This window comes from Acinonyx jubatus, chromosome E2 (assembly GCF_027475565.1).
Source record: "Acinonyx jubatus isolate Ajub_Pintada_27869175 chromosome E2, VMU_Ajub_asm_v1.0, whole genome shotgun sequence".
In the NCBI taxonomy this organism is placed as follows: Eukaryota; Metazoa; Chordata; class Mammalia; order Carnivora; family Felidae; genus Acinonyx; species Acinonyx jubatus.
In genome coordinates this window covers 33,242,585-33,260,654 of record NC_069396.1, presented here as the reverse complement: position 1 = coordinate 33,260,654, position 18,070 = coordinate 33,242,585, and the positions used below count along the sequence as shown (strand labels likewise).

Genomic DNA, 18,070 nt, shown 5'->3' with positions numbered 1-18,070 from the left:
CTCAGGGTTGGTTGGTTTGTTTTTTCAAGTTTTATTTATTTATTTTGAGAAAGAGAGCACGAGTAGGGGAGGGGCGGAGAGAGGGAGAGAGAATCCTGAGTAGGCTCTGCGCTAAGTGCGGGGCTTGCTCCCACTGATGTGTGGCTCGATCTCACGACCACGAGGTCACGACCTGAGCCAACATCACGAGTTGACTGAGCTGTCCAAGTGTCCCAGCCTCAGTCTGCTCATCTGCGGTAGGAGCCCTGTGGCTGGAGACCATGAGATTGTGCCCGGTGTAGGGGGGCAGACAGCACTAGCTAGGGGCTCAGCCCCGGCCTTACGCCTTGGTTTGGGCTGGGGACGGACCCACCACCAGCCCAGAGCTCAGACTTGGTTCCCATCCACAGGCTTGGGGCCATGGGCTCTTCAGGGACCTGGGAAATCAAGTCAGAGACCCCGGGCGGGGTGGGGGAGGGGCAGGGACGGCTCTAAACATCAAGGAGCCATGCCCAGTGGAGCTCATGAGGGTTATTTGGTCGTGATGATGTCCCATCGCCACCTGGAGCTCAAGGAGGGTGTTTTTAAGGTGATTAGCTCGAGCCGGGGTGGGCGATGAAGGGGTCAGAGCAAGTGGCCCTGTGGGCGGGGCCTCTGCCACCCCTGATAGTCCCCACCGCCCCCAGTACCGCCTGGCGCCCATCCCCCGGGTCCGCCACTATTTCGCCTGTGCCAGCCTCGTCTTCGTCTGCATCCTGCTCGTTCACGTCCTGCTCTTGCCCAGGTCAGTTGGCGTGGCGGGACCGTCCAGCCCACTGGGGTCGGGCCAGGAGGGGTGGTGACCTTGTAGGGCTCACCAGAGGACCTGCCAGCGCTCTTGACCGGCAGGAGGGGGCTGGTTTTTGAGACGGGAGAAACTGGACTGGGGTTGTGGCCGCCCACCTGGGGTCACTAGAGCTGATTTTTGTTGTCACTGACTGTCCGGCTGCAGGCCTCCCTCTCCCACACACGCCTCCCCTCCCCAGTCCCCTGTGGGCTTAGGGCCCTCTCCGGGCACACGGCCAGGGTATCAGGAGCCGCGGAGATTCGTGCTTCTGCTTCAAAGGCCCTGCTGGGTGGGGGGAAGGGTTGGGGGTGAGGTCACAAGGAAGGAGTAAGGTCAGCTACTTGGCGGTTTCGGGAAGGGTGGTCTGGCCAAAGGGTCTGCGAGGATTGGGGTTCAGTATGTGCCTAATAAAGACCAAATAGGCAGCACTTTTATATGGCACTTTGGTGCCGGACAGGAGTCTAAAGTCTGTGGAACCACGGGCCCTGCGTGCAGGGGCAGCTGGACCACAGTTCTCAAAGATCCCCTTTGCTGAGTGTAGGCAGTAGTCTGGGAGGGGCAGGAAGTGGCCGGGAGCTGGAGAATTGGGGTGCTGGGGGGTGGGGGGGCCTGCCTGTGGCTTGGCCCTGGGCAGACGGTCCTCCAGAACTAAGGTCTTCTCCTCTCCAGGATGGCGGCCCTGGGTGTGTCCTTCGGGCTGGTGGCCTGTGTGCTGGGGCTGGTGCTAGGCCTGTGCTTTGCCCACGAGTTCCTGGTGAGTGGGAAAGCCCAAGCGGGCACCTGGCTGGGCCCTGCCCCACCGGCCCTCCCGCTGCCTCCACCCTTCCCCGGAGCCCTCCGTGCTCAACTTCGCCCCTTCTGCCTGGATGACAGTTTGCTGGGTGCTTCTCCCAGTAATCTGCCCTCCCAGGCTGCTGGTGGCCCCCAAGTGGCTGTGGCCGTCCCCGGCCCGAAGGGTGGGAACGTCCCTTCTGTCTGTGCACCCCATGAGTGCTGAGCTCTGGGCTGGGCACGGGCACAGCGCACCTGCTGACGGTTACTAGCGGAGCTCTTGGGAGCTTGCGCATCCGCCGGGCCGCTGCACCGTGGGCTCCTTGTCCGGGTGCTGGCGCCAGCCACCTGACCCTGTGCCTCCACAGAGGTGCTGCCCCGCCCGAGGGACACTGCAGGCCATCTCCGAGAGGGTGGAGACCCAGCCCCTGCTGCGGCTGTCCCTGGCCATCCTGACCATTGGCAGTCTGCTCAGCATCGCCATCGTCAACCTGGTGGGTTCCGGGGGTGGGAGAGGCGGGCCCTGGCAAGGACCCCTCAAGCCTGCGCACGCTTCCCGGGTGGAGGGGGCCAGTGTTTGACCCTGGGAAGCTTCAGATTCTCGAATCCCATTATCCTGTTGCCTGAGAGCTGCATCTGGTGTAGCCCCTGCAGAGCGCAGCGGGCAGGCTCTGGGAGGTTCCCGAGGCAGGCCCGGTTTGCAGACAAAGACTTGGGGACCCCACAGAGCTTCTGTGGCTAGCCCCACGAGGCCGCAATGTCTTGAATCACCAGCGTTTTGGCATTCTCGCCTTTCTTTGTGGTCCCCTGAGGAGGCCCTGTCTTTCTCTCTCTGAGACTCCATTTCCTCACTAAGGAGTGGTTGCCCGGGCACAGGCCCGAGGGACACTTGAGCCCCTGCTTCTCAGGCCTTGCTCGCGTGCTCAGTGCTGCAGACAGCACCTGTCCCTGCTGGTCCTCCCAGCTCTGACATCTAGAGCTAGGGTGTCTCCGTGTCCTGGAGACTCTGCGACCACCACACTGTGTCACCCGGGGAGCAGGGGGCTCATTGTCCATGTTGATCCCAGCTTCTCCCCCCACCCCCCACACCTCCCACCACCAGCCTCTGATGCTCTGGGGACAGTGTGCGTATGGCTTCATTCTACACCCTTCTCTCCCCCAGACCCGTCCCCACTGTGGAGCTGAGGACCGTGCTGGGGAATCGGGGCAGTGACTCTGGCCACACTCAGAGCTGGGCCGGGCAGATGTCGCGGAGGCCTCGGGCCCAGCCCTCCGGCCCCTCCCCACCCCCAGCCCTGCTTGGTCCTGGCAGGTCCTGGATTCCCAGGTCCCCGGACCACGCCTCATGGTGACCTGTCTCCTCTGTAGCCGCTGATGCCTTTCCCGGCCCTGAGGCAGCCTGCAGGCAACCAGAGCTTGGCGGATGGGGATGTGAGCAGCAGGGAGCTGGCCCCATGCGAGCTCTTCCCGGTGAGTGCAGCCGGACTTCTGGGCACCGCGTGTCCCCACCTGGACCGCTCCCGCACAGCTCGGGATGTTGAAGGCACTCATCCCGAGTGGTGGTGAATTGGGAGCTGGTCTCTGAAGGGCAAGAAGGTTATGGGACAGGGGGGTGGAGCGGGGCCAGTTGGGAGATGGGGCCAGGGGTGGCTTTGATCTAGATCAGGGGGGGACCATGAGTGTCTCTCTTCTGGGGGCAGTGGGGAGCCACAGCATGATTTTGAGGAGAGGAACGTGGGCAGAGATGCACTTCGGGAAGGGCAGGCTCCTGGCCGAGCTGGAGGCAGGGAGGCCGCTCGGGTGTGTGCATACTACCTTGGTCACGTCCACACGCCACCGCCTTCTTTCCTTTAGAGGAGCCCGTTTGCCGCAGGTAGAAGCAAACACACCGTGAAGTTTTAGACTCTGTTGTCTGCTTTGTTAAGAAGGGTCGTCAAGGCAAGAGGGCAGCGCTGCAGACAGGCCGGCTCCTCACGGGTCCCCCAAGCGGGGCCGGGGCTCCGGGTCAGTGTGCCGCGGCTAGAGGCGGCCCTCTCTGGTGACCCCCGGTCTGGGGGGTGCCTTGCGGTGACCGACGTCCCCCCGCCTCCCCAGTATTACACCTGCAGCTGCATCCTGGCCTTTGTCGCCTGCTCCGTCTTCCTGCGGATGAGCCTGGAGCTGAAGGTGGTGCTGCTGACGGTGGCCCTGGTGGCCTACCTGGTGCTCTTCAACATCTCCCCGTGCTGGCAGTGGGACTGCTGCAGCCACAGCCTGGCCAACCTCACCAAGACCAACGGCACCCTCAGGTGGGGCCCGTGGCGCCATCCCGACCGCGTTCCACGGCAGCACCTCCCTTTGGTTCCGCCGTCGTTTCGAGCTGCGGGACGGTTGCATTGGGTCCCGTCTGGACTGGACGCCTGTGGGGTGGACCTGTAGGTGGCATGCTTGCCATGTGACAGGCAAGCGACGGTCTCGGGCCGCTACGCTCAGAGCTGGAGAGGGACTCATTTGCAGGTTCTCTGGGAGACGCCCCTGGTCGCACGGAGGCCTCCTGGGTCATCCGGTCTCTATGCCGCTCGGGGGGTGGGTCGGGGGGAGGCCTCAGCTCTAGTCCAGGCCCCCTCCTTCATCCGTGTCCTGGAGGTCCAGAGAGTTCTGGAAAGCACTGTTGTCTGACACTCGAAGGGCTGGCGTGTGGGTGCTTTTGGGGGCTCTCGGCCCCTGTGGGTTGAGGAGAGGGGCCTGGCTCCCCTTGAACTTAGAAGGCTGGAGTTTCGGGACCCAGAACAAAACCTCCTGTGGGTCTGCGGCACCTGCAAACCCCATCTGCCAACCTGGAAGTCCCTGACTCACTTTGAGGACTCACCTGCCTGCAGTGCTTTTCCTGCAGACTTTGCTGTGGCTATCCTTGGGCATCCGGATGTCAGCTGTGGTGTTGCCGTGGTGAGGCCTCTCCCACCTCCCCGTCAAACCCTCTTCTGTACAAGTTGATGCTGCCTTTAGCGTCTCCGCCATGAGGACATGAGCTCGGATGGCAGAGATCTCTGTCCCGTTCACGCCTTCCTGCAGGCTGGCTCTGGCCCGCCCCCCGCCGCCCCCTGCATCTGAGGACTGGGCAGGAGGCTGGAGATGACTCCTGCTTTTTCCCTTCGTGTCCAGCAGCTCCCCGTTCTGTCTGTGGAAGGACCCGAAGGCAATGATCAATTTCTACCTGGTTTTGTTTTACGTCACCCTCATCATGCTCTCCAGACAGGTACCGCCTGGGGAGCCCCCAGCGTCCCTTGCTCAGCTCGGAGAGAGAACTGGGATGGGGCGGGAACTTCCGCAGATTTGGGGCAGACAGCCCTGCAGGGAAGCTCTGGTCCGTCGGGGAGGGGTCCCTGCGTCCTCACCTCCCTGTTACCGCCTCCCATCAGGACACCAGTGACATCTGGTCACGGGGGTCACTTGAGAATTGAGTCACGGCTGACTGGGACTCTAAGGCCACTGGGAGGTGGCTGTTGAGTGGGAGCCATCTGCTGGGGACAGAGGGTGGAAGGGAGGACGGGACGGCTCCGCAGCCCCAGGGTGATGGGCGCACCCTGCTGCTTCTCGGCCTGTGTCGTTCTGCCCCTGCTCACCGCGGCCAGGACACTGATGCTCCCCCATCGTCTGCAGATTGACTATTACTGCCGCTTGGATTGCTTGTGGAAGAAGAAGTTCAAAAAGGAACACGAGGAGTTTGAAACTATGGAGAACGTGAACCGCCTCCTTCTGGAGAACGTCTTGCCAGCCCACGTGGCCGCACACTTCATTGGTGACAAGTTAAATGAGGTGCGGTGCGAGCGGGGCCTGGGTCACTAGGGCAGGGCGTCTGAGGGTCCGGATGCAGCCCCTGGGACCTCACGTCCCGGGGCCCTGGACCTCGCCCCTGTACGAGGGGGCCCACGGGTCAGGGTGGCTGTGAGGACCGGATGTACGTCCAGGCATTTGTCATCCGGACAATCCGTGTGGATGAAAGCATGCGCTCCGCCAGTTCTGGGTCGCCGTTTCACAGATAAGGAAGCAGGCCCAATGGGTGCGGAAGCCAGGTCTCCTGTGATCTGGGACCTCCTCCCACCCCAGGGGCTCTCAGCCTCAGCCAGGAGACCCAGGGTACCGAAGGGCCAAAGCCAACCAGGGCCTGGCCTGCCCCAAGCAGCGGACTCATGGCCTTATTTCTGTAACAGCCCCCAGATGGGTCTCCGTGGAAGCCGGGCGGAGCGGCACCTGCCTGGCGCCCCCTCCCGAGTTTGGTGGGGCGGCCGAGGAGCCGCGTCCCTGTCTGCTCCCGGTCCCTTGCGGGGCCGGGGGGCCTAAGGTGGCCTGCTTCCTTCCCCGCCCCCACCCAGGACTGGTACCATCAGTCCTACGACTGCGTGTGTGTCATGTTTGCGTCGGTGCCGGACTTCAAAGTCTTCTACACAGAGTGCGACGTCAACAAGGAGGGGCTGGAGTGCCTGCGTCTGCTGAACGAGATCATCTCCGACTTCGACGAGGTAGAGCCTCCGGGCCGAGCCGCGGGGGGGGGGGGGGGGGGGCGGGGTGCGGCGAGCCGCGTGTGGGGAGCGACACGCACGGCCGAAGGTGCACATCTGCCTCTCCTCGCTTCTTCAGTAAGTGTTGTTATCTTCTCTGGGACGGGCAGCCTGCGAAGATTAGATTTAGGTCCTTGAAGAACTCGGCAGTCCCTTATCTGTGGTTTCAGTTCCCCGGGTCAGCCGTGTTCCGGAAGGAGCGGACCCTCTGCCTGACGTGTGGTCAGAAGGTCAGCTGTAGCCTGATGCCAATGTCACAATGGCCAGGCCATTCACCTCGCTTTGTGTCCTCACGAGGAGGAGGATGAATGAATACAGTAAAGACTTTCTGAGCGAGACCATTCACGTAGCTTCTATTACAGGACGTTGTTCTGTTCTGTTGTTGATCTTTCCCTGTGCCTGACTTGTACGCTGAACATCGTAGGGACGTACGTGCAGGCGGGAGCACTCACCATACAGGCTTCGGGAGTCTGAGGTGTTAGGCATCCCCTGGGGGTCCTGGAGTGGGTAAGGGGAGGGGCTCCTGTAGTTTGATTTCCAGCAAGTCTACACTGTCAGCTGGTTCAGAGGAAGTCAGTGGGTTTGGACTTGATTCTCAGCTGCAAGCAGTCGACATTCCTGGGTAGATACTGTTGGGCTGTGCTTTGTGCTTGGTCCTTAAAAAGGAGAGTCCAGGTGCCCCAGGAGGGGCCGAGGAGCAGACGGACGAACCCCGGGAAGCCCGAGTCAGGAGGAGCAGGGCTGACAAGCCAGAGGCCGTGTCCCTGTGTGGACCGGCTGTCTGCCCACATGGGGAGGCTGAGCGTGAGAACTTAGCAGCAGTGGCGAGAGGGACCCCACCCCTTCTCAGACCCTGGGGTGGGCCGGGGCTGCGGCTGGGCCATACGGCTCTGTGTCCCTTCATCCCGCAGCTGCTCCTAAAGCCCAAGTTCAGCAGTGTGGAGAAGATCAAGACCATTGGCAGCACATACATGGCAGCCGTGGGGCTCAGCGTCCCCTCAGGGTCTGAGAACCAGGTACCGAGCTGAGCTGGTGGCCGCGGGTCCCAGCCCCACGTTCGGGGGACTCAACAGTTCCCAGACCTATCACCTGACTTCGAGGGGACACCCCTTCCTGCCTGCCCTGTCCTATGAGGGAGGGGCAGAGGACCTCACGACTCAGCCCGGGGTGGGGGGGCATCTGGTGGGGAGTGCAGGTGGCTAACACCTCGTGGAGGAGGGAAGACGGGGCACGGGATCCCACGGCCCCCGTGCAGTGCCCTGTCCCACAGGACCTGGAACGGCAGCACGCGCACATCGGCATCATGGTGGAGTTCAGCATCGCCCTGATGAGCAAGCTGGACGGCATCAACCGGCACTCCTTCAACTCCTTCCGCCTGCGAGTCGGTGAGGGCCCGAGGGTAGGGCGGGCCGGGCCACGCCGGGGTGGGAGGCTGTGGTGGGTCCCGGAGCCCGGCAAGCCCACGCTCGAGTCTGTCGGTGCACCTGACTGGATGGTAGGAAAGGTCTGAGAAATCCCTCTTGGCCACACAACCCCAGCAACTGGGTAACTACTCTTTCTTTGCATACTGTTAATAAAGTTACCTTTGAAAGTTTACATCAGAATGTATCACTACAGAAAACGGAGAACCAGAAATCGGGCTGGAATCCTTAAAATATACTGAGAACAAAGCAGTTACGAGCCTGACTGCTCCGTGTTAGCTAACGGGGTTGGGGCTCAAAGCCCGTTTATTCTTTGCTGGGAGATGAGCGGATACTGGAAAAGTGATGACCTCAGCCTGACGTTGGGAGCGAGCAGCTGGGAAGAGGGCCGCCCAGGGAGCGCCTCTCCCAGGTCCTGAGAGGTCCTGTCACAGGCTCGGGAAGCCCCCTCCAACCTGCATTTCAGCTGCTGGTCGGTGCTTCCTGGGGCTGCCGCTGGACTCTGTGGCCTCCCGTAGGGGCAGAGCCTGAGGCTTCGCCTCCCCGACCTGCCAACCGCAAATGTCATCTTCAGGCATAAACCACGGGCCTGTGATCGCTGGAGTGATTGGGGCACGAAAGCCTCAGTATGATATCTGGGGAAACACGGTCAACGTCGCCAGCCGAATGGAGAGCACTGGAGAACTTGGCAAGATCCAGGTACACCCCAGCTGGGGAAACCCATGACCCGGGGAGGAACTTCCTGGAGGGGGCGGGGGACCCAGGCATCCCATCAGCTTTGTGATTCCAGCCCGGACATGCTTGAGGGACACCAGACGTGTGTGTTCGGGGCTGGTTCCTGGCCATCCCTCCAACAGCAGGTGTTTCTCCTGCATCCCAAGAGTTTGTTTGTTGTCCTTTCCTTTTCAGGTTACTGAGGAGACCTGCACCATCCTCCAGGGACTAGGTTATTCTTGCGAGTGCCGGGGACTGATTAACGTCAAAGGCAAAGGCGAGCTGAGGACTTACTTTGTCTGCACAGACACGGCAAAGTTCCAAGGGTTGGGACTGAATTGAGGGCTTCTGGGAGGTGAACATGCTGGAAGCGGATTTTCCGTCCCTGAAGCAAGCCACAGGGAGCACTCGGCCCTACGCCAGTCACAGAGGCATTCCAGGGGTTTGGCCATCACTACCCTGACAAGGTGGCTGTGTGTGGCCTCCGTGGACTTGTGCTAGAGGATTTCTCAGAACGTGCACCAGACTCCAGCCCGAGGCTACCACCGAGCCTCGCCACGCACAGGCAGCTGGGACATGCGGATCCCCTGGGTACTGTGGAGATCTCAGAGGGGGAGCCAGACACACAACTGGCCATGGCCTGCCAGCCGCACGGGGGGGACTGGTCTTTTCTAGGTACAGAACCACGACGAGCTGTCCAGGATGGGTTGGGCACGCCTTTCTCCCAGTGGAGCAGCAACAGGGCTGTACGTTTCTCACACAGGCACCCTGGTAAACAGAGCTGAAAATGCGGTTTTCCATCTATGATTTCACACAGTAGGGAGAGAACAGCACAACAGAGGCTTGTTACTTGTCCTCTCTGGCAGGTGTTTGATTTAAATGGGTATATGATTAGTGGAGTTTTACCCTTTCTAATGACTTCTTAGATGCCAGACAAAAATCTCTTCCCTCCAGTGTGTTGTCTTTTTAACCACGTCCGCTGACGGCTTAGCCCTGCTGGGGCTGAGGAACACGGCTGTCACACAGCAAGAAGGCAAGGAGCGGCACAGCCCGGAAAGAAAGGCACGGCCTCTCAGCCCTTCCCTGACCACCGTGTGTACTTGGAGTGCCCTCCTGCTATCCTCACATCTCAGTTCCTGTCCTGGAAAGGAAGGGGGTCTGTGTAGACAGAAGGCAGACACTGTAGTGCTCCCTTTCTCTTCTTTAGTCCTCACAGCTCACTCGTAGAGCTTCAAGACGAAAAGCATGTCCTCCGCAAGCGTGCAGAAGAGGTTCCCGGATCTGGGAAGCCAGCCCGCTCAGAGCTGCGGAGACAGACTTGTTCCAAACAGGAGGAATCAAATCAAGTGCAAAAAGCCAGGTTTGCGAGAGGTATCTTACGGTGCTGCAAGTCTAAGAGAATCAGAAGTCAGCCTTCACTGCGTTTCAAGGTTGAGGAGGAGCCAAACTGCTTGTTCGTTTCTGAATCAGTTTCACCGCTGCATCCCCAGAGCACACCTGGGGCTCTAACATGGCTGAAGTTCACTACAGAGCAGGGATTCCCAGCTGGAGTCCTCCAGGAACCCCCTGCAAGTACAGGAAACCTGGCCCATGGGAGACTTCAAAGGCTTACCCGGGGTTGCAGCCAAGGGCAGGGAGGACTGGACCTGAAGCCACTGTCCGCCGTCTGCCTGGGACATGTCCATGGGCTTATGAGGCTCAGAAGGGGCTTCTCTGGTTCGCAGAGGTGCTGGGGGCACTAGTGCAGCTCTGAGGCCCGCATGTAACCAGCACAGAGGCGAACGAAGTATAAGAACTTGCTGGATAAAGGAATTTTGTGGCGAAAATTCTGTTAAGGGGAATAACCTTAACCTGTTTTATGCACCGACTTTCCATATAAAGGGCTGGTTTCAGGGGGCACTACACTGAAATGCGTCCACTTAACTCAGCAGTGACCAGGGCTGCTCAACAGGGCTCTCCTGGAGTGTCAGGGAGGTTCTGTCACTGATGCGATATAGACACACACAGCCGTGTTGGGCCTGAGGTGGACATATTTCTACTCTTGCAATATTTGAATTTTCTCTTCCGGCACCAGAAATCCCAATTAGGAGTTTAAAAAGTAGTTACCATAGATTTTTATTTCCAGTTCAAGCACTGCGCTCAGATAAAAATATTTTGTAAGTTTTTAGTTTTTCATGTGCAGACCCTAGTGCATAACTGACCATAAAAAGCACATAGTTTTGATTTGCCTGTTTTCTGATCCCTGAGCCCTTTCTTCACAGGCGCCATTCTGTCTTGGGACAAGCGTCTTTGCTAACACTGACCTTTTCTAAGGGTCAAGGGCTTGCTTAAAGGTGGCCTCCCTGACTCTAGTGACAATCGCACCTGAAGTTCTCTGGTTTACTCATTAAGAAAATTTCCTAATAGAGAAGAAGATCATTAACCAGCTTCTACACTGTGTATATAACAGGTCAACATACAGAAACAGGTTTTGAGAAGGTGCAAACAACTAGGGATTACTCTGTATCCTGAATATTTATATATCTGTAACATTTGTTTCAAAATGTATTTTCTTTTCATAAAGTACCAGTGTTTCTACTTTGTTTAGCATTTCATTCATTAAATTAGCAATCTGGAAAACGTGAATGTCCTAGTGTTTTGAATTTAATGTTTTCTTGGTTTCTAACTGAAAGGTTAAAATTAAACTCTAAAAACACTTGATAAAATGTGTATTTGAACAATTTTAAAGGTCTTCTAGCATACAGTTTTAAGTAGGCTTTTATTTTTTCAAAGTTTGAGAGAGAGAGAATGTGCAAGTGGGGGAGGGAGAGTGAGAGGGGTAGAGAGAGAATCCCAAGCAGACTCTGTGCTGCCAGCACAGAGCCCTATGTGGGGCTTGCACCCACAAAGCCGAGATCATGACCTGAGCCGAAACCGAGTCCGACGTTAACTGAGCCGAAACCGAGGTGCCCCTGTAGGTTTTTAAAAGACTGGGTCATTTCTAACTCTCTTGAGAGAATCCCTTCTCTTTCACCCTACTTGTTCTTGCTAAATGTTAGTTTCAAGGTCAGGACAATAAAACTAACACGACTTCCAGCTGGGGGGTTTTACAGAAGGGCTATTTACAGTCCGCGCAGGGTCTTAAATGCGCCTCGTTCACTGAGCAAGGCTGCAGTGTGGCGCCTGTTACAGGAGGGGGCCACACGTCTCACGGTCTCCTGCTCAGCTGCCTGCTTGAGCAGCTGACCTTTGCATTTCAGATAAAATTAGATGACTATTAGGGCAAGGGACACGCTGAGGCACGGGTGACCCGTGAGAAACGGTAGAAGAAATGTGAACTTGAAGCTCCATGATTCCCTTATTTAGCTTATCCTTTTACAGCAGTTCTAAGTGACTGTCTCAAAAATGCAAAACGGCAAAGCAAACAGGACCCCCAGACAAGTCAGTGCTGTGATTTCTGGGGGAGGGGGAGGGTGGCACAGGGGAAGCACCTCGTCCTTGCACACACAGTGTCATTCCCAGCAGGTATGCAGGGGACGTACTAGCAGATTCTAAAAGTATGTTAAGTGTATTTGTTTCCACAACGTAACAATAGGAAGTCTCACTGGATGGGGATTTGAAAGAAAGGTCTTTGCTCTGGTCCCGTCTGTGCCCCCCAAGGAAGCGGCCTTATCACCATCTGACCCAAACGTGCCCAGGTCCACTCTTCCTTTCTGCTCCGGAGGGCAACAGGTCAGAGTCCGTCCTATTCCTTCCTCACAAGGCCATTCTTTGAAGAAACCATCCAGATGAAATGTTTTGTAAGTCAGGAACTAGCTGGTTGTAATTTCTGAGGAGGGTGGCAAACGTGGAAAAATGAGGGACTTCAATTATTTGGGGGACTTGCTGCTTTTAACGAATGGTCCTGAAAAGGCTGTTTTACTTCCTAAGTGTTTCTCTATCACTTTATCCTCAGACCCAGCCCCGGGAAAAGGTCAAGGACAGCTCAGCTGATAACACGCGACACAGCTCGCAGTCCCGGCTCAGCTTTATTACCTAATAGAAGTCCAATCTCTGGAACATTAATTGTTCCAAAGTTTAATTAAAAACACAATTTACAAATATTTACTATCTTCTGAAAAGGATTTCCAAGTGAAGAATGAAAAAACTATGTACATAATATATAATGAAGTACCAGTCAGCTTCAAACCCCATCCAGTCCACACTCGGCAACATCAGTCTTTTTAGGTTCTTCAAAATCTGAAAGAAAAAGTTACGGCTTCATTCAGCACTTTCCCCCTTTTAGGTAAAAAGTAAAGGTGTCATCCAGAATAAGTGCTGACAGCCCTTCTTTACCACGTTCAAGGTTAAAGACTAGATGTGCTACTAGGGCATCACTGTAGCTCTGTCCGCAAATGTGTGAGCCCTTTATTTCCTTTATATCTTGTCTAAAGAACAAAAGCAGTTTCTACACTATCAACATGCAGAGACAAAAACTCTCCAGTGTTATTTGAAAGGAGATGTCCCTTTTGCTCACGGCAGCCTTCCATTTTCCCGGAGACACAAGGCACGTACCTTCCGTTAAGTCTACGAAGTTGTTTTCCACGATGGGGGAGGGGATGGAAATCCCCATGGCCTTCCGAACCCCATACGTGCTCACGATATCACCTGGAGCGACTTGCTGTGCGAGTTCTTTCAGATTACTGGTCACTTGTTCAGCTGGGAAGGAAGACAAAAAGAAAAAGAAACACAGCTCCAGGTATTGAAACATGGTTCCTTTAGATTAAAAAAAAAAAAAAAAGTCATAGGAACACCACAAACTTGACCCTGGGACAATGGGGGTTCGCACTGTGCAGACCCACTTACATTGCCTTTTTTTCCGACAACACAGGGCTGTAAATGTATTTTCTCTTCTGATTTTAATACTTTCTTTTCTCTAGCTTTGTTGTATGAATTAGTATAGAACATACGAAACGTCAGCTGACTGTTTACAGGTAAGGCTTCCAGGCAACAAAAGGCTATTATAGTAGTTAAGTTTGGGGGGAGTCAAAAATCACACATGGATTTTCAACTGTGCAGGGTGGGTGGTTGGGGTCAGCATCCCTAACCCCCACGTGTTCAAGGGTCAACTGTGTAAATGCAAAAAATAAATCACCTACAGTTCACTTTAGCACTGCTTCACAGCGGTGTCCCTTCTCAGAAGTTTTTCCCTTTAAATATTCCCCAAGTCTCCTTTTCCCGGAGGTGTGACCTACCGAGATGCATTTCCCTGTAAGAGGGGCCCAAGAGACAGATCATGTTGGGAGGGGGTCTGGTGCTCAGACGCTCGTTCTGGGCTTCCTGGAGCTCTCGGAGCAATCTGGTGGTCTCATCAAGTTTCTTCTGGAACATTTCAGCTTCTGTAAGGTACGAAGAATAACATGCTAAGGAAAACAGGGACATACTTGGGTTCCACCTTGTGTAGTAAAGGGAGTCCTGTGCTCTGGGGTTTTGCTGTTTATTGCCTAGTCTTCTCTCCTCAAAGGAGTGATCCCCTCCAAATGAGATCACCACCACAGACATGCTTTACTACTCACTGAAGCATGGCCAGCCAAGATTTCCTGTGGTGAATGGCTATGTTAATCTGCACTAATGTGACATTAAACCTGGACTGCTTGGGTCATGAAATGACACTCACCTTCAGAGTCAAACACTTCAACAGGAGCACCAAAATTTGTTACTGCTTTCAGCGCTGTGAGCCTGTCCTGATTACTGGAGTCTAAACGCCCCTCTGGCTCTATTTCTGTAATCTGCTTAAAAAAAAGAAAAAAAGAAGGAAAGGAAGAAAGGAATCATTTCAGCTTGTTAAGTCCCGTCAGTGCTGCAATGAAACGTCAGTAAGATGGTTTGTGTGTGCAGGCCAAGCTGTTCCACCTATTTACTTGGCAGTTAGAGTTCTGCTACCTATAAAAAATGTCTCTCCAGAATACGCACACTTCTCTATAGTGAAATGATGTGTCATCACACATCACCTGTTCCATGTGGCAGCCACCTAAAAAGACTACAGGAATGAGGGCCTTGGCGATGTCTGCACCATGAAGAACTTTCGGGGACTGTGACAATGCCTCGCGCTTCCGAGGCTCACAGGCAGTGTCTTGGCCCCCGGTCCGTGCACCTGCAAACTCACAGCAGATGTGCATGAGGTACTTCCTGAGTCTCTTCCCTGCCACAGAGCCAGGCTGTCAGTATGGCATGGGAGAAACAAAATCCTAAAAAGGGTGGGGTTTTGGTTTTGGAATTACAAGGCTCAGAGTTTCCATAACCTCAACACTGCTTTTTAGGAAGAGATTGCCCCAGATAACAAGTTATCAGAAGTCAAGGGTTCCCTTTAGATTTTGGCATGGCACTCCAGATGTGTATCTGAACCCCCGATTTCTCTAGCTACACGTGGGCAGGTGTGTGGAGGAAAACCATCAGTATATACTTGCGGCTTGCCATCGGGGCTGGGCCCTCACGACCCTATTCCGTAGCTGTTCCCTTTTTACCCAGTTGCCTTTCCCATTCTCAAGATTTCTCGCATTCTTGCCCCCTCACTAAGCACATGACCTTGCCTGCTCCTCATTCCTTGAAAACATGGTTTGGCAGGTACCACATCTGCATCTGTCTTTGATCTCCTCTTTAGGTTTTCTTCCATGTCAGTTACCGGGCACACATCTGTCCGCTCTTGTGTCCCAGCTTCCCTCCGCTCCTTTAGCCCCCTGACGTCTACCTCCAACCCCACCATTTTACCAGCACTGCTCTGCCGGTTACAAATGCCACACCTGCCACTCTTACTGGGCTCATTTGCAGCGGCTGACACGGCTGGACTCCTTCCTGCATGTCCCTCTTCCGTGATTTTTCTACCTCAACTACGGGTCTTCTCCAAAGTTCTGTCCTTCAACCTTTTTTTGTTCCCTTTGTTTTGAAAAGAATAGTGTCTTTAATAAATGTATAGGAACATTTTCTTGACTTTGGTCTGAGTGATGATTTCTTGGATATGAACACAAAAGCACAACAACAGAGGCAAAAATAAAGTGGGATTCCATGAAACTAAAAATCTTCTGCACACCAAAGGAAACAATCAACAGAATGAAGACACAACCTATGGAATAAAAGGAAATATTTACAAACCATGTATCTGATAATCGGTTAATGTACAAAATATATAAGGAACTCAAACAACACAATAGTATAAACACAGACAAATAAAAACATTTTTTAAACGGGGAAAGGACTGATACAGACATTTCTGAAAAGAAGATATACAAATGGTCAACATGTACATGAAATGGTGCCCAACACCACAAATCATCAGGGAGACAGATGAAAATGACAATGAGGGATCACCTCACATCAGCCAGGATGGCCATCAACAATGACGACAAAACAAGAGATGGCAAGTGCTGGTGAGAACATGGAGAAAAGAGCGCCCTCGTACACTACTGGTGGAATACGAACTGGTACGGCCACTACTGAAAACAGTACGGAGGTTTTTCAAACCACCAAAAAAAGAACTACTACACGATCCAGCAATCATCCCATGTCTAGGTATACGGATGAAATCAACACACGTACACACGCACAGTGGAATGTTGCTCAGTCTTTAACAAGTAGGAAATGCTATCACTGTGACAACATGGATGCACCCGGATCTGTCCTTCAACCTTTAGCCAGGGCACGTGTTCTCTCGGGACAATCGCATTCACTTGAATGACTACAGTAACACTCTCCCTTTATGCCAACAACTTCCAGATCCACACGCCTGCCGCCAGATCCGGGAGTCCTAGGCCTCCCCTGCAGCCACGTCTCGAATCACTGCCGCGTGGGGAACTGAAGGCAGTTGCTCTCCCACTGAGGGGAGCTCCTGTTCCCACCCTGGATGGGCGCTCACGATGCTATGATGTACCTCATGCACCAGGTCCTGTCGACTTTAGTTCTACTGTATTTCTCTTTACTGTAGATCTTTATTCTCTTCCATGTTGCCACACTCATCAGCATATGGCTGTCAAGCCCCACAGCTTCTCACCGGTCCTCTCCTCCAGCCTCTCTCCCCTCCCCATGTTCTTAGAGCTTCCTGTCTTCAAGGGTGGACTCTCAGCTTCTCGGACTGCACGTATGGCCCTCTGTCACTAGACCCTCATTCATGCAGCCTCCCCACCTTTCCTCCTCTGCCCGGCACCCCAGGGTCACACACTTTCCACGCTCTCTGCACACATGTCCTGTCCTCTCAGATCCGTTTGTCCCACTTCAGCATCTCTGCCCACTTCAGATGCCAGGCGCTGCTTGTTGGGAGACTGCCTGGCCATCCTTCTAGACCCCGTCCACCTGGCATCCCCTCTGTGAGGATCTCCCTGGCCATCCAGAGCAGCTGGTTTCTGATCTGTGTTCCTACAACGTGTACATTTCCACGGTGCGGTAACTAGTTTGGGCTCCCTTGTGTACATGCTTGTGCACCGCACTGGCTACTACTACGCTCCCCACAGGCAAAAAGAGTTCTTTTATCTAAGGCGATAATAAATACTTTTCTTTTAAAATAAAGCATTATCATTTAGGCCTTTGAGTTTATCCTCCATTTAAATATTTTTAATGACGAATATAATCACCTCCATTTCTTTTGCTGTGTCAAGGGTCCTGGTCTGACCTTCATCTTCAGGTGATGGCTGTAAGGACAAAGAAAACCAATTTTCATTAAAAGATATATTAAAAAGGTAAATATCAAGGAAAATCAAAAAATATTAAGAGTTTCGAGGCAAGAAATAAGAATATGGATTACTGGAAATTATTCACTGAAAAAAAATTTTTTTTAATGTTTATTTTTGAGAGAGAGATGGAGTGTGAGTGGGGAGGGGCAGAGTCTGAAGCAGCTCAAGGTTCCGAGCTGTCAGCACAGAGCCCGACCTGGCGCTCAAACTCATGAACCATGAGATCGTGACCTGAGATGAAGTCGGACGCTTAACAGACTGAGCTACCCAGGTGCCCCTGGATTACTGGAATTTAATTTTTTATTTATTTTGAGAGTGAGAGAAAGAGCGCGCATGAGAGGGAGCTGGGGAGGGACAGAGAGATAGAATCCCAAGCAGGCTCCATGCTCAGTGAGGAGCCTGATGCAGGGCTCGATCTCTTGACCGTGAGATCATGGCCTGAGACGTTATCACGAGTCACATACTTAACTGACTGAGCCACACGGGCGCCCCTGGAATTTATTTTAAACCAAAAATGAAATAGATACAATAAGTAGCATTTTGAGAGTATTTGTGAGTCAAGAGTACCTATTACTGGTAACTTCAAGACTAATCTTTCTGTGCCTGAGCAAGAAGGTATGAAAGTATTTGGTAAATAGCACAAAAGTGCCTAGTAAATGGAGTCGGTTTTCAACAACTGGTAAGTCTATGACAAGGAGAAAATAGGAGGCACTCTAGGGACTATTTTGCATTAACAGAGCAATAGTCTCGGGTAGCAGAAGATTACTGTAAAATATTCAAATGCTATGGAGAATGTGAAAGCTTCCCATAATACCAGCCTTCAGAGATCACGCACATATTAACAACAGACAAAGGTATCATGCACAAACATTAGGAACGATGTTATCTTTTAAAAAGTTTTAAAAGTTTAAAAAGTTTTAAAAAGTTAAAAATAATGATGTTATTTTTTAAAAAGTTGTCTGGGTGACTCAGTTGAGTGTCCAACTTCGGCTCAGGTCATATCTCACTATTCGTGGGTTCGAGCCCTGTGTCTGGCTCTGTGCTGACAGCTCAGAGCCTGGAGCCTGCTTCAGATTCTGTGTCTCCCTCTCGCTCTCTGCCCCTCCCCTGTTCATTCTGTCTCTCTCTCAAAAATAAACAAAC

The 18,070-nt window shown here is 53.7% G+C and overlaps 2 protein-coding genes across 12 annotated transcripts in view; one reads left to right on the top strand and one right to left on the bottom strand.

Moving 5' to 3' along the window:
- Window positions 1-10,874, top strand: part of ADCY7 (adenylate cyclase 7) — a 59,272-nt gene extending 48,398 nt beyond the window's left edge. For 6 of the 10 annotated variants that reach the window (XM_053210502.1, XM_053210499.1, XM_053210504.1 and 3 more), the window contains 13 exons: window positions 666-763; window positions 1,475-1,559; window positions 1,945-2,070; window positions 2,945-3,046; window positions 3,671-3,864; window positions 4,718-4,811; window positions 5,216-5,371; window positions 5,929-6,075; window positions 6,225-6,344; window positions 7,026-7,130; window positions 7,385-7,499; window positions 8,110-8,234; window positions 8,445-10,874. In XM_053210502.1, the coding sequence (XP_053066477.1) occupies window positions 666-763; window positions 1,475-1,559; window positions 1,945-2,070; window positions 2,945-3,046; window positions 3,671-3,864; window positions 4,718-4,811; window positions 5,216-5,371; window positions 5,929-6,075; window positions 6,225-6,344; window positions 7,026-7,130; window positions 7,385-7,499; window positions 8,110-8,234; window positions 8,445-8,591 (1,614 nt within the window). In that variant the 3' untranslated portion in view covers window positions 8,592-10,874. The remainder of the gene's footprint in view (window positions 1-665; window positions 764-1,474; window positions 1,560-1,944; window positions 2,071-2,944; window positions 3,047-3,670; window positions 3,865-4,717; window positions 4,812-5,215; window positions 5,372-5,928; window positions 6,076-6,224; window positions 6,345-7,025; window positions 7,131-7,384; window positions 7,500-8,109; window positions 8,235-8,444) is intronic. The other 4 variants (XM_053210500.1, XM_053210501.1, XM_053210503.1 and 1 more) reach the window with 4 other exon arrangements.
- Window positions 10,875-12,237: 1,363 nt separating this feature from the next.
- BRD7 (bromodomain containing 7) overlaps window positions 12,238-18,070 on the bottom strand; it is a 37,837-nt gene continuing 32,004 nt past the window's right edge. For both annotated transcript variants that reach the window (XM_027044488.2, XM_027044491.2), the window contains exons 13-17: window positions 16,829-16,885; window positions 13,885-13,996; window positions 13,463-13,606; window positions 12,783-12,926; window positions 12,238-12,467 (exon numbers count right to left, since the gene is read on the bottom strand). In XM_027044488.2, coding sequence (XP_026900289.1) covers window positions 12,412-12,467; window positions 12,783-12,926; window positions 13,463-13,606; window positions 13,885-13,996; window positions 16,829-16,885 — 513 coding nt within the window. In that variant the 3' untranslated portion in view covers window positions 12,238-12,411. The remainder of the gene's footprint in view (window positions 12,468-12,782; window positions 12,927-13,462; window positions 13,607-13,884; window positions 13,997-16,828; window positions 16,886-18,070) is intronic.